The sequence below is a fragment of the Anolis carolinensis genome, chromosome 6 (assembly GCF_035594765.1).
Source record: "Anolis carolinensis isolate JA03-04 chromosome 6, rAnoCar3.1.pri, whole genome shotgun sequence".
Lineage (NCBI taxonomy): Eukaryota > Metazoa > Chordata > Lepidosauria > Squamata > Dactyloidae > Anolis > Anolis carolinensis.
In genome coordinates this window covers 98,407,148-98,421,829 of record NC_085846.1, presented here as the reverse complement: position 1 = coordinate 98,421,829, position 14,682 = coordinate 98,407,148, and the positions used below count along the sequence as shown (strand labels likewise).

General features: G+C 36.3%; 1 protein-coding gene across 1 annotated transcript in view; it reads left to right on the top strand.

Moving 5' to 3' along the window:
- The window catches only part of dnajc1 (DnaJ heat shock protein family (Hsp40) member C1), a 198,570-nt gene continuing 183,888 nt past the window's right edge, over positions 1-14,682 (top strand). Inside the window, exon 1 of the mRNA XM_062984451.1 lies at positions 1-20. Within this exon, the coding sequence (XP_062840521.1) occupies positions 18-20 (3 nt within the window). The 5' untranslated portion in view covers positions 1-17. The remainder of the gene's footprint in view (positions 21-14,682) is intronic.

Below are 14,682 nucleotides of genomic sequence, written 5' to 3'. Positions count from 1 at the left end.
TCAAGTCAGGACCTTCTATGGTTAGTAAATGTGACAGTTTTTCATACAACAGCAGGTAAAATTTGAAGACGTACATAATGGAACTATGTCCCATTCTAAGACTGCAATCCTGTATGATATGCATGGCTATGTGGTAATAACCCTCAATGAGCTAAACAGCATTAACTTTTGAGTAGATGTGTCTAAGATTGTGTTGTAAGAGGTCTTGTACTGTTAATTTATAATTAAAGTTATGAACATACACATACACAAGCAACACAATGCAAATATTTACTGATAATGTAAATACATCTTAGAACAACAAATCAAATATTGCTGATTTAAATATTTTTGCCAATTAATAAATCTGTAATTTAATATGTTGCTTCCCTAGTTGTACTCTCTCTACCTACTTGATAATTCTTACTCAAATGTAGTATTTCCTTGAAAGCAAAAATATAGAGCACATTTGATGTAATAGAAATAAAAAACAGTGAGGCTTGTAAGCAACAACAGGATTTAATAAGATAATACAGGGACACTAATAAATTAACACCATTATTTATTGTATACAAATTTTAAGCTTATCAAAAAACTAATAGGCCCATCATATTTATAAAAGAAAGTGTTCGCTCTAAAAAATTTCTGTCACACTGCTGTGTCTAGCAGTAATTATTACTAAGCTATAGTCATTTCATAAGATGTTTGAGGCATTATCCTCTGACCAGTTCAGAGAGAGAGAAATTCAGTACACCTCTAGAAAACAATCCATAAATGTAATGAAATATCTCCATATCTATAAAATCCTCACATTGAGATACAGAATTATTACCATAATTTAAAACAGTCTTTTACACATACATTTCTGGACATTTGAAAGTGTTTTAAGTTTTGCATTCCTGTTTCCTCATTTCTCAGATCACTTTATATTTATTAATCTATGAAAATATGTAGATCATTTTCTATTCCAGATTTAAAAGGTTCAAGTGTAGGGTGCAGACAACAGAAAAAATCCTGATAAGTATAAATCCTGATAAAAATTTAAAGGATTAAGGCATGTAAACATTTATATATCTTTGTACAATACTGTTTTGCTTTGTGAGTTAGAGTGATGTCCACATAACAAAGGGAAAAGGATATCCTTTGGGAAGATAACGTTAAGTGACTATAAGGGGGAAAACAGACAAACCTCAAAGGGAACAAAGTAACACATTAGGGATTTGAAGGTTTGTCATGGTACTGAAATGTGGTTTAACATGAAGCCAAGCTGGTAAAATAGTTTTTGTTTGTATAACAAACAGAAGCATGTTTTCATAAACTCTCCCTCTAGTTAGCTTCTCATCAAGTCACAGAATGAATTATTTGAACTCGAGTAAATGCAACAATGTTTTCTCCAAGACATTTTACTTTCGGTACTGTTAGAGAAAATAATTGTGAGACCATATAGCTATACTCTCTAATATTCATAGTAATAATCATACTAATTGTTAAAACATTTGCTGTATAGTTTGAAATGGATTAATCCGTTAAGGCAGTATCAATACAAGAATTCTGAGTAAGATCTTTCTAAACAGACATGTAACAAAGTAAATTTGAAAACCAAAATTGTATATATTATTGGCAAAAATATTTAGTCTTTTGTAAATATAACTTGCCTTATTCAATTTTAATTTGATATCTTACTATCTAAATATGGGTTCAGATTTCTTTATTTCTATTGGCTTGACAATTACGTTAATAATAAGAGGATTATTAATCATGTTGCCAAATGAAGACGGGTGATCCTATCCATCTTTTTAGAGTACGAGTCTATATATGTCTTCAGAAAAATAACCCCTTTTACATTCAAAAGAGCTTTATTTGTGGTACATGGATATAAGTCTTAAAATGTATACTAAGTTGAAAGGCATAAACAGTGCATTTAGACAATGTCATCTATAAAATAACTGCATTCATTCTCATGGCAATTGCATGACTTGGGTCCACCTACAATCTATAGACATCTATATGTACATATACACATTTTTGCACAATTAGATGCTTTTAAATAAATCAGTGGTTTCCCCACAAGAAAAATATAGACTGGTGAAAGAAAGTCTTCTCCTTCAACTCGGTACCTACTGATGAAACCTTACAGATGAAAATCTGTAAAGTAACAACTAGATCCTAGAGAACATAGGAAGAGCACCTCTAAGGTCTATAGACCACATTGGTTTTGTGAGCAGCCTCACATAGATCTAAATTATTGATTGGTGTCTGATTGTCACCCGGCTGAAGTCATTCACCATGTAAAATTAATACTAATCACAAAACACTGTTTGCAGCTCAGCCTGGCATTATATGGTAATTATTAAACAAAAACCCCATGTGGAGTCTGAATTAAGCACATTAGCTTTTAAATATTGGTGGCCATGTATGCTTTGTTTTATCCTGGGATTACTTGATTATGAGTGAAGTTTCTAATAATTGTCTGGTAAGTCAGGTTACTGAATAGTGAGATATTAAGGGTGGGGGCGGAATCCATGTTTATAGGACATTCTTAAATTCCTGTTTTCACAATTTTATTTTATCAAATAAGATTAAGATTATATTATATGTGTTGGTGCTTTCAAGTTGCCTGCCACTTCCCACTCCATTTTCTGGAATGTATTTGAACAGAATAATTGAAAATATTACTTCAACACAAACTTAATTTTCCATATTGAAGATACATACAGATATTTACATAAAATAACAATTTTGCCAAAATAAAACAATTGCCTGCTTAGACTATTGTCTAATTTGTCGCATTGGAGAAAAATCAACAGTAGTAAGATGTCTAAATGTATGATTGTGACAGCCAGCAAAGGTGATTAGTCTAAAAATGCACTGGTTTCTTTTGTCCATTAACATAAAAATGATAATACAACAAATTAAAATTTCTACTATTCAGAAGTGAATGTTCACACATCTTTTTGAAATATAGCTTGCAAAGAAGAATTAAAGATACTGCAACAATGTTTCCCCAAATATGTGGGATATTTTCATTATAAATATTTTATATTTTGTTATAGGTAAATATTTTGAAAAATATCCTAAGGAAGGGAGCTGAGCAACCACCCATTCTATAAACAGAGATGGCACTAGAGAAGGGAGTAAATGTGGCAAGCATTCCTCCCCTCAATATAGAACAGTCATTCCCAACCTGTGGTCCGTGGACAACCAGAGGTCTCCAAGAACTAAAATATGATCCGCAGGCTCACCGTTGCTATACTGTTGGAATGAGAGCGACTGGTCTCGTGAAACCCTCTTATAGTGCCAGGGCAACGGGAATGCCAGGAGGGGAGAGGCTGACTACCCACGAAAGGCATGACAACAAGCCTCCTGACTGCTGCTTCTCCTCCCCTTCCCTCCCCGAACAGAGCCGTTCCATGTGGCACCTGGAAGTGGGGGCATCTTGGTGTCTTCGTTTTTAGGCCTGTTCCTGGTGTTATTTGGGGTGCTGATTCAGAAAATTGCATTGGATAGAACACATCAGCTCTAGATTATTACATATGGTTTTCTGTGGGCGAGCAGATGGCAACTACTATGTTCTGTATCAGAAACTAGAAGTCGTGGTCTATCCAATGCAATTTTCTGAATCAGCATGCCAAATAACCAAACTGAATCTAAAGTTGACCAAAAACTGATTCATAACCCTTTTGGTACTAATGTTGGAGAGTGGTCTCTGGTCAAAATGGTCCCTGGTCAAAAAAAGGTTGGGAACCACTGATATAGAGCTTTCCTTTACTCCCTCTTCGTTGGCCTCCTGTATCCTCCATCCTTTCCCCATTCTTAGAATAGGGCTGATCCTTTGATGATAAAAAGTGAGAGATGGTATACGTGGCAGATATTGGAAGATGAGGAATTGCAGCAAGGTGTTGGAAGAGAGAGTTGTGTTCACTTGATGTGATCTCTCTTCTTCTCAGTTCTGTCATCCAAAAGAGGGAAATGCCCTGAGAACTTAGGTTGAATGCCCAGGGATTTGCCATTGTTGCACAGCACCATCTGTCACATGAAGTGGTTGCTTCACTTTGCCTAATGGTAGAACCAATATGTTGCACTTGGCAAGTTAACCCTCTCTCTTGAGGAAGTGGTAAAGGGCACTGTCCTGTCATGACTTGGGTAATATTTAACTATTAGTCTGGTTGGCTTTTTTTTTTTTTGTACATGGAATTCCAGAGAAAGTATATTGCCTGCCTTAGGCATCAAAAGATCTTGGGCTAGCTGTATAAAGGCTGTATCTCTCTCAATACCTAGACCTGGGGACAGGCAATATAGGAACACATTAAATGGCAGTGATGCAATTGGGTACTATGTGTTTAATGTTCATATAGCATGGTGTGCTTTTTAGCTGGTAATGCCCAGAATCCTGTTGGTTAGTCGCAATTAGATGTGTTGTTATTTGCTGTTAAGTCAACATCAATGTCTAGTGACCCTATGAATGAGAGGCTTCCAAGATCTCCAGTCTTGCTAATTCAGAGCCATGATGTCAATGACATGTGTAATGTAGTCTCCCTCTGCTCTTAATCAACTAGAATAGGCCCATTGGATTCTATTTCTGAACTCTGAGCCAAGATATAGATACAAACAATAAATTCAGTAAATCTCCTGGTCATACTGTTAAGCAGGACTCTAAACCTGTGCTCACAGCCTTATTCTGATGCTGTTGCCTTCTATTGGACTCATTGTCCAATATCATCACTTCTTAACTGTTGTCATGTGTGGGGGACCATTTTAAAAACAAGTCTTTTTACTAACACAAAAAAGTTATTGACTTCCTTTCCAGCTTCTGTCACACTATGATTTTCTGTGTGAAAGTTCAGTTATGTTGTTATACTGATTTTGGGTGGCTACTGAGCGTGTACCTTAAGTGAGAGATCCCACCCCTCTCTGGAGTCTCTGTGGTAACACCTTATTCTCTCATGCACACATACACACACACACCATATGCTGCTTTAGGTTTGGGATTGAAAAGAAACCTAAGAGAGGGCAGAAGTTCTTGGTTTTGATCTTCTACTTGTTCTCTTCCCTGTAGGGATAATGTCTGAGCTTCCTTCCACAATGATATGACTAAAATGTTGGTAGGAAAGGGAAGTGGGGATAACTCACCAGAGGAGGGGGGTGGGGTAACTGCCATTTGATTGGCACTGCATGCAGGCAAGAGGCTACTCACTTGTGCTCCTTCCTCCATCCTCAATGCCTTTCAGAAAAGAAACAATGAAAAGGGATGGAAATAATGTTAGAGGAAGTAATGTGTAGAAAGTCTATGATAGGTTTTTATGCTAATGGAGGCTATACAGTAATCTCAGAATGGTTCTGAAGATGCGCAAGGAAAGACAGCAGTCTCAACTGCATAATATTTTTACATTATAGCAGGAGAGGGGGCTCATGCAATATGTTTCAAAGATCTATAGCCATACTAGTTACTCCATTTCTCTATTCCATTCTTTCTATATATTTCACATCATAATTGTTTATAGATGATCAAAAATATATGTATAAATTGTTGGTTTGTATACTTGGTTGGCCTCAGTTAGTGTCTCTAATATTACGGGAATCTCTGATGTGCTTAAAACTGCAGAGCCAAATCTGGATTGTAACAGATGTTTCAGTTTTACATATTGCTATTTAGCTGCTAAAAAGTAGTTTTAACTGTTCCAGCAATATTAAAAAGGGTAAAAACTCATCAACACAAAGTATCTGATTTAAGGTAAAAATCCTATTATTGGCCCACCCCTTCCATAAAAATGGTTCCTTTCCAGTTTTCAAATCTGGAGTCAATTTGACATGAGCGTATGAGTCAAATTGCAATTGATGAAGCAATACTTGTCACACATTTCTAACTGAAATTGTTGGCAAAACACTGCTCTTTTTAATAATATAAGAACCAACTGCCAGAAATGACGAATCTAAGGCCAACCATGGTTGATTTCTAACTTTCAGTGGATATGTCAAAAATTACAAGATTGCTAACATTCCTGATGGTAAGTAAGAAGATCTAGAAGGCTGAACCTTCTCTCTTTGATGAGAGTTTGCATTCTTTTAATTGAAATTCTAGGAGTTTATGACCGCCACATCAATCTCCTGAATGATGCATTTAGTTTTTGAAAATGCCTTCAAGATATAAGTAGAGCAATTCCACAAATAAGCTACAACATTAATTTTAATTATACTTACCTCACACCACACACTCATCTTTAAGCCTGCCCATCTCTCTAAATGTTGCGCAATAGGTTTTATCAATTGATTTGTATTAAGATTAATAATCTGAGATGAATTCCTAGGGATAATTATACCCAGATAAGTAATATAATTTGGGCAATATCAAAACTGGCGTGCTTTCAATGTACTAGAGTCCATCATGTCTCCCACTGGCAGTGTTTCTGACTTGGACCAGTTCATTAAAATATCCAGATATTTTAGAAAAAATATTAACTGCATCAAAATAAGGATGAACTGCTGGGGATTTGAGCAAAATATAATCTACAAAAAAGAACACAGATGAGGCTTAAAGGATATGCACGGTTCCTTTTTCTTTACAGACCTTGTTAGATGTATTAATGGCGAATGTTAATAAGTATCACTGTTTTATTCAAGATAGAATATTGATTCAAAGCAATAGCTGCTGGAGGAAATCAGCTAAGTCCAATTATTACAGTATATGAGCAGTGTGCATGTGGTCAGTTTTTTTTCTTTTAGTGATAGCTAAGTGTACAATTTAAGAACACTAAGTGTACAGATATTTTAAAATATTTTTCTACTTATCCACTAGGTTAGGCCTAAGTCAGGATATATATGCCTATGAAACACAGCATTTTGCAGCCTCTATAATTTATTCAAATATTAATATATCTGTATAGTTCTTTTCACTCTTCATAACTTGAAGAACAGCAAGCTGTTAAGTTTTATTAGTTAACCAGTGGGCATATTTCCCAGTCAAGCCCTTGCCTTTTAAGATTTCATAATACATTTGGGAAGACAGATGGTCCAAGAATTTTTTTTAGAGAGGCTGATTAGCAAATACAAATGGTTCTTATGGATTGGTAGACCATCTAATTATAAGAGTAAACAATACAATTTTCCTGGCCTTTTACTGATTTTCTCAGTTCTACCACCTGCCGAGCAGTGGGACCAGACTTCCATGTATTTTAAAGCTGATATTCACGTTCATAATGGCAAGCTAGATGTGGAATCATTTAAATACTGAGATGGGTCTATAGACAATATAAGAACTACCCACTTTTACCACAGAAATTTCAGACCATGTGCTAAGTACCTGGGAACCATCATACTCTAGCAGTTTGTAGTAGTTTAAATAGTTTTTTTCATGTTAGGAGTGACTTGAGAAACTGCAAGTCGCTTCTGGTGTGAGATAACTGACCATCTGCAAGAGCATTGCTCAGGGGATGCTTGGATGTTTTACCATCCTGTGGGAGGCTTCTCTCATGTCCCCACATGGGAAGCTGGAGCTGACAAATGGGAGCTCACCCCGCTCTCTGGATTCAAACCACCAACCTTTCAGTCAGCAGTCCTGCTGGCACAAGGATCCAGGGGGGCGGTGATGGCCACAGGTGCATTTGGAAGCGATGAATAACTGTATATCTTTCTGCTTAGTTGCTATTAAAATTTAAAAAAATAATTTCCAGGGGGCGCTTAGTAATGTTTTTTCTGGAAAGGGGGAGGTAGGCCAAACAAGTTTGGGAACCACTGATTTAACCCATTGCACCACCGGGGCTCCCAGTTTGAATGTTAGGACAATGGGCTACCAGGGTTTGAATTCTCATTCAGCTATGGGAACCTTGGGCAAATCACATGCTTTCAGCCTCACAGGAAGGCAACCCCTGAAATCTTACTCCTGACTAAAACATCAGATTTTCAAACCTAGTAGGGCAATGTATCCTACCTTGTGAGAGAGATCGTTCTGCTTATTGCCTCAGAAAACAGGTCATTGCTCTCATGGAGCCTGATCAGATGGTATGTTTATTATGTTCATAACTGCATGTATGTTTGGGCTTGTATATGCAGGGCGTCATTAAGAATTTCGTCTGCTTGCAGCCCAGATCACTGGTGGAGCTGACAAGTTGAAACTATAGCTGAGAAGATTCAAAATGAGGAAATGATGTATTTTGATGCCATGATTAACAACAGAGGAAAGTTAACAGAGAGCAACCTGAAGTACTGTAATCAGAATTCCCAAACGAAAATGTGCTTGTATTTGCAAATGTTCAACAGCAGAGTTCAGACTGGGGGATGATAATACCATCATAGAAGGATTTATGAAAGGCTTAAAGCTGATAAAACCTATAAAGGGTTTCTCACACGGGCTGAGAAAGAAACATTCAATTTTTAAAAAATGTGATCCTGTGTATTGCTTTCAATGTGATCTGTGAATACAGCACACAGGGAGACAGTGCATGAGTACAGAAGCAGAATGAAAAGCAAAAGTACAGGAACCAGAAGAGAAATTGAATTGATAGGCAAGCAGAAAGGAGTGAGCGAGAGCAAAGAACAATGAAAGGAGGAATGCAGAAGAAAGAGACAAAGAAACAGGAAACAAGTGAGCTGGGCGGTATGCAGGAGGGAGGTTGAAGTGGGGAGGAGAAGAAAAGGTGATAGACAAGCAAGGAGGCACAACTCATTATGAACGAGGCACAAACAGAAAATCTGAATATGCAAATTACATTTTTAAAAGGCAATATATTTGATATACCTTTTAGTTAAGAGGTATTCCATTTGTGTTCTCTTTCAAATGCAGCAGAGAAAGTGAAGGCTTGGACATGAAGCTAAAGCACAGCTTCTGTGCCATGCTGCTAAACAATTTGGCCATATCTTGTATTTGAAATAGCATTAGACAGAATAAGTGTCTAATATCTGCTAATTAAATATATATAAATTGTGCACTTTATCAAGGTCAACATATTTAAAATGTAAGGCAAAATTTGTAGTTCTAAAATATGTTTACCAGGGACCTGTATCAAAGCAACTGAAGGAGACTTTTTCCTATGTCCAGGCTGAACAACAGCAAATATATTGCTATATACCAGTTGGTGTTGGGCAAATAGAATATATTTTTCCAACTCTGAAACTTGTTTCATCTGATATATTTAGAAGGTTCACAATCTTCTTTTACCTGTTATAAAAAGCAGAAAAGCATTAGTAGCTATCTTAACTCTAGAAAAAAAGACATTGCTATACATTGTAATGTTACATATACCTGGGGCCAGCAGAGATTAAGCCCAAGCAATCAATTTCAGAGTTTGAGGATCAAGTGTTCTTCTGGCTCAAGCCCATTTAAGCCAGAGGAAATGACCACTATACAAGGCACCCAAAATCAAAGTACACTAGTGACAATCAAATGTAGACATGATCCCAAACATATAACATACACAAGGATACAACAAACAGGAAGCTATATACCAAGAAGAGCAGCTGGCACAAACTCTTCACTAGTGAGGTCATTTGTTTAGGCTGAAAAAGTTCTGATATCGGGATTTTGTAAGACTGGTTTTTAGTAGCCAATTCAGTACTAATCCAGTTTCTGCTGCAGCCAAGGAGACTCTTGGAGAATACCATTCAGTCTGCAAATGTTAGGCCAGAAATGCATCACTAGTAGTGCAGAAGGTAAAGTGTGGTTTTCTGGCCACCATGAATTCTGGCTCAAGACTATTGAGCGCTCCTCTTGCTTTTTGTGTATAGTTTCTAGTAACATAAGCAAAAACTACAAGTTGTTTTCTATAATTTATGGTAACCTCTCACAATGGGTAAAACACAGTCCCCTCCATGTAAAAAGGGGGGGAGTTGCATCAGCTATGAGCATGTTTATTTTTTGTATATGCATCTCCGCATGTATACATGCATTAGAATTAACTGTAAATTGCATTGGGTTCCTGTAAATCAGGAATTAGGAACAGCGATAGATGAACCAATCAAATCTAATAAATTATCCACTTTTCTGATCTCAGTGATCTTTTATTGCAGTTAAGGAAAAGTGGACTTTCACCACAGAGATTCAAAAACTTCAAAATAGCAATGGCAAATAGGTCAGATGTGTTTTGCCTTTCTCCTGATGTCCCTAAAAATTCTTTTCTTCTTTATGTTGTTTAATGTTAGTTGCTTCTAAATTTCTTCTAAAAATGAGAAGTTCAGGGGGAAAGATATCTCATTGCAAGGTGGAACTTAATTCCTGTTTTCCATTTCATACTTCATTCATACTGTTGTGTCAAGCTGTTGGTAATGAAACATTGTTTACTTTCCTACACACAAAAGTGTAAATCTTTAGGCTTGATATTACAATAGCATATCTATTTTTGTGTGTGCATTGGTAGCACATCTTTGAATTTTCAATAGAAATTATCACATAATCCTTTGTATGGAGCATTTTGACTATGAACAATTTAATCATTAACAGTTTTAAGGCATGCAACCGAAGTATAAATATAAGATGTTGTATTAGAAAATATCTGTGCTTGTTCCTGTAGAAATCATGATTATATATATGTAAGAAATCTATAGGTTCTTGATGTTTTACACCAGCCTTTCCCAACTGATTACTCTCCAGATGTGTTGGAATATAGCAGTGCATATATAACAATAAAAATAATTTAATCAGATATTGTAATAAATGTTAATTTAATTACTCTCCCATTAATGCAGTACATATATACATACCCTGAACAAAACAGGCAAAATTTATTGATCATCTAAATGACGATCAAGAATACAGGATGGGTGATGCCTGGCTTGACAACAGTCAAAGTGAAAAAGACCTTGGAGTCTAATTCTGGGCACCACAGTTCAAAAGACATATTGACAAGCTGGAAGGTGTCCAGAGGAGGGAAACTAAAATGGAGACCATGCCCTATGAGTATAACTGAGTATGTTTAGCCTACAGAAGAGAAGGTTGAGAGGAGACTTGATAGCCACGAATAAATATGTGAAAGAATGTCATAAGAAAGAGGGATCAGGCTTGGTTTCTGGTGCCCTGGAAACTAGGACGTAGAGCAATGGGTTCAAATTACAGGAAAGGAGATGCTACCTGAACATTATGAAAAACTTCCTGACCATACGAGCTGTTCAACAGTAGAACTCTGCCTCGCTATGTAGTGGAAGTGCCTTCCTTGGAAGCTTCTGAACAGAGGCTGGATGGCCATCTGTCAGGGGTACTTTGTGCTTTTCTTGCATGGCAGGGGGTTGGACTAGATGGCCCATGTGGTCTCTTCCAGTTCTATTCTTCTCTGATTCTGTGATTCTATGACTATGCTTATGAGAGTTGATCATGGAACTGACCAGTTGAGAGATAACCCCACTCCCAATCCTAGATGCCTAAACTCCAGTATGAGATGTGAATACTGTTGAATCGATTGAAAATGGCAAATAGAATGCTTTAATTTGTACATGGGAAGTGCAAGAAAAAGTAGCTTCTCTCAAAAAAGAGAGCTGGAAAAGGAAAGCTGGGAAATAAAAAAGGGAATATCCTTCGATGATGTTTAGGACCAGTTAAAACTAAATTCATAGTGGCTGAATTAAACTGTATACCGCAGATTAGGAAGGAAGTATAAAGTTCAGAAGCTAATAAGCACTGTGAAGAAAGCTATTAAAGAGATTAAAATGCTTTTCTCAGAAACTTGGAAATCCTGTCCAAATGAAGTAAAAGCACTCACTTGTACAAAGAAAATGCAAGAAGAAAATTTGGGATGCAAATAAGATTTTTGAGGAAGTATATACAACCAGGATCAAAACCAAAGTAAAATATTGCTTTAGGAGCAGGAAATCAGCCAAGTAAGCAATTAGGCCATGAAATATCAATAAAATTAAGGGGAATTTGAAGGATGAGATTGTGATAAAACTAAATGAATTAATTTTTCTATCTTCACTGTTGAAAACAGTATAAGAGAAATGCTCATGCATGAATTAATGTTTCTATGAGAGAAGAATACAGTAACGAAAATGGCAGTGTCTAGAAATGACCTTCTAGACCTAATTAACAAATTACAAACAAATAATCTGTAAAAGGACTGTAAAGCAGTCAATTTAGTAGCACTTAAAAAAAAGGGATCAAGGGAAGATTCTGAAAATTATAGCCTAATTAGTTTAAGATCTGTTCCAAGTAAACTAGAGAAAAATGTTACTAAGGATAAAATCATCAAGCATATAAAAGAGCAAGCCCAGCTGAAAAAGAATCAACATGATTTCTGCAAATGATAATTATTGTCTCATTAATACTTTAAAGTCATTTGAAAATCTGAATAAACATAGATAGAAATGATACTGGACTCCTCAGCCAATTTATTTATTTATTTATTTACAGTATTTATATTCCGCCCTTCTCACCCCAAAGGGGACTCAGGGTGGATCACATTATATACATATAGGGCAAACATTCAATGCCCATATACACATAGAACCGAGACAGAGACAAACAGACGCAGAGGCAAGTTAACCTTCTCCTGAGGGGATGTTCGATTCTGGCCACAGGGGGGAGCAGTTGCTTCATCGTCCACTGTTATGGCACTTCCTCATTCCAACGTCGTAAATTAGTTAAATTTAGCCCATAATATAAGAGAAGAAGTCCTCTTTTGAACTCAAAACTGGCTAAAGATCAGGATGCAATGGAGACATGTGAATGGTAGAGCACTTCAGGAATTTCTACTGGAACAAATGTCTTGGAGTGAGGGGTGAGCACTGAGGTGATCAGGTTTAGTGATTACACCAGTTTATTCAGAACAGCGAGAACAAAACAAATTGCAAACAGCTCCAAAGGAATCTTACCAAATTGGAAGAACAGGTATTAAAATGGCAAATGAAATTCAGTGTAAACAAATGTAAAATGATATACAGTTGGACCAAAAAAGTCCTGCTTTCTTAGACACTGATAACTTGTCATCTGGTTATGACTGACTGAAAAAAGAAACTTGAAGTGAATGTTGCTGGATTGGGTTTTTTGTTGTTTGTTTTTTTGGTTGTTTTTGTACAGAAAAGGCACATTCCATGTAGGGCATAAGTAGAAATGGAACTGAAAATGACATTGCTAATATCATATTGTGCTTATACAAATCTATTTTGCAACAACATCAGGAATGTAATATACAGTTCTGTTCACCAGACCTGAAAAATATGTTCTAGGTATTCAGCAGATGAAAACCATATAAAAGGACAATCCAAATTATCAAGAGATTGGAGCAAGTGCCCTGCTAAGAAAAATTACACTATTTGAGGTTGTTAATATTAAAATAAGGCAAACAAGTGTATAGTAGTATGTAGGACTATATAACAATATGACTAATGTAAAGAGAGTAGAAAGGGAGATAAGAGAACTAACATCCAGTAAAACTGAAATGTGTGTGAAAAATGAATTATTTCTTCACATGGTGCATAATTAAACTCTGGAAGGTGCTACCACAAAATGTAGTTGTGACTGTCAACACGGATGGCTTTAAAAGAGAATGGTTATGCTCATGGACAATCGGCCTCACTGGCTACTAGTCAGGGTGGACATATGTCAAATCCAATATTGGAAGCAGTATACCTCTGTATATTAAATACTAGTGAATGGTAGACAGAAGGTGCAGTACCATTCCTGTTGTGTGAGTGGGCTTTCTATGGTCAACTGATTGGTCACTGTGTGAACTATATTTTGGACTAGATAGGTCTTTGATTTGATCCAGCATGCATTTTATATTCCTAAAATCTAACTTATGCTGAGGTTGACAGCTATGGTACTTTCGATATTTTTGGACTACAGTTTTCATCAACCCTAAGTAACATAAATAATAATTGGAGGCCATGGGAGCTGAAAGCTGTGTGGATCATAATTCTTTGGGAGAACAATCTGGCTTTGTAGATGTATGAATTGGTTCTTAATTTCTGAAATCTCCTTAGATTCTCACAGATCAGAAGTGGGGGAACATCTGGCCCTTCAGATATTGTTGGCTTGCAATTCATGTGCAATGGACAATTCATTGGCTATGCTTCCAAGAGTTCATGGGAAATGTTGTCCACATCTGGAGAGCTGCATATTCACAACCCCTCTCTTAGATGCACAATCCCATTTACTGAAATAGCTTTTCTCCAAAATCATATTTCCCCTTAAATAAAACACATAAGCATGTGAGTGGAAAAACTAAGTTGCCACAGTACATTTCATTGTGGGTATGATCTTTCATATACCATCTGCATTTGTCCTGCTTAATTTATCTCTTCTCATTCTGTAGGCATGCTGAAATACCTTATTACAACATTGTATTTCCAAAGATTATATTAACTTCCTGACTCGGTATAGTAATACCTTACAGCTGGTTTGAATAAACATTCCAAACTGATGCATTTCTCATCTTTATTTTTTAAGCCTGTGCCAAAGACATTTTGTTTTTATTTAGTGCCTTCTGTCATTGCATTTGACACCCCATACAAACAGAATAGCTTGAAATGGTAATTACTCTTTAGACATTAATTCCTTTTTTATTATCATACTATATTGGAGGAAGGAGAGTAAAGTTTTCTTTAAAACCAGAACACTAAAATGAGATAAAGGGAGAGAAGGAGAGAAGGAGGGAGAGAGACTAAAGGTAATCAGTTTGTGAAATTAATTTTCATGAGTCGTTGTACTATTCATTTTCACTAAAACTACAGTACACTGTTTTTTTCCTATTTCAAATAAATATATCTTTTAAACAGAGACAGGAT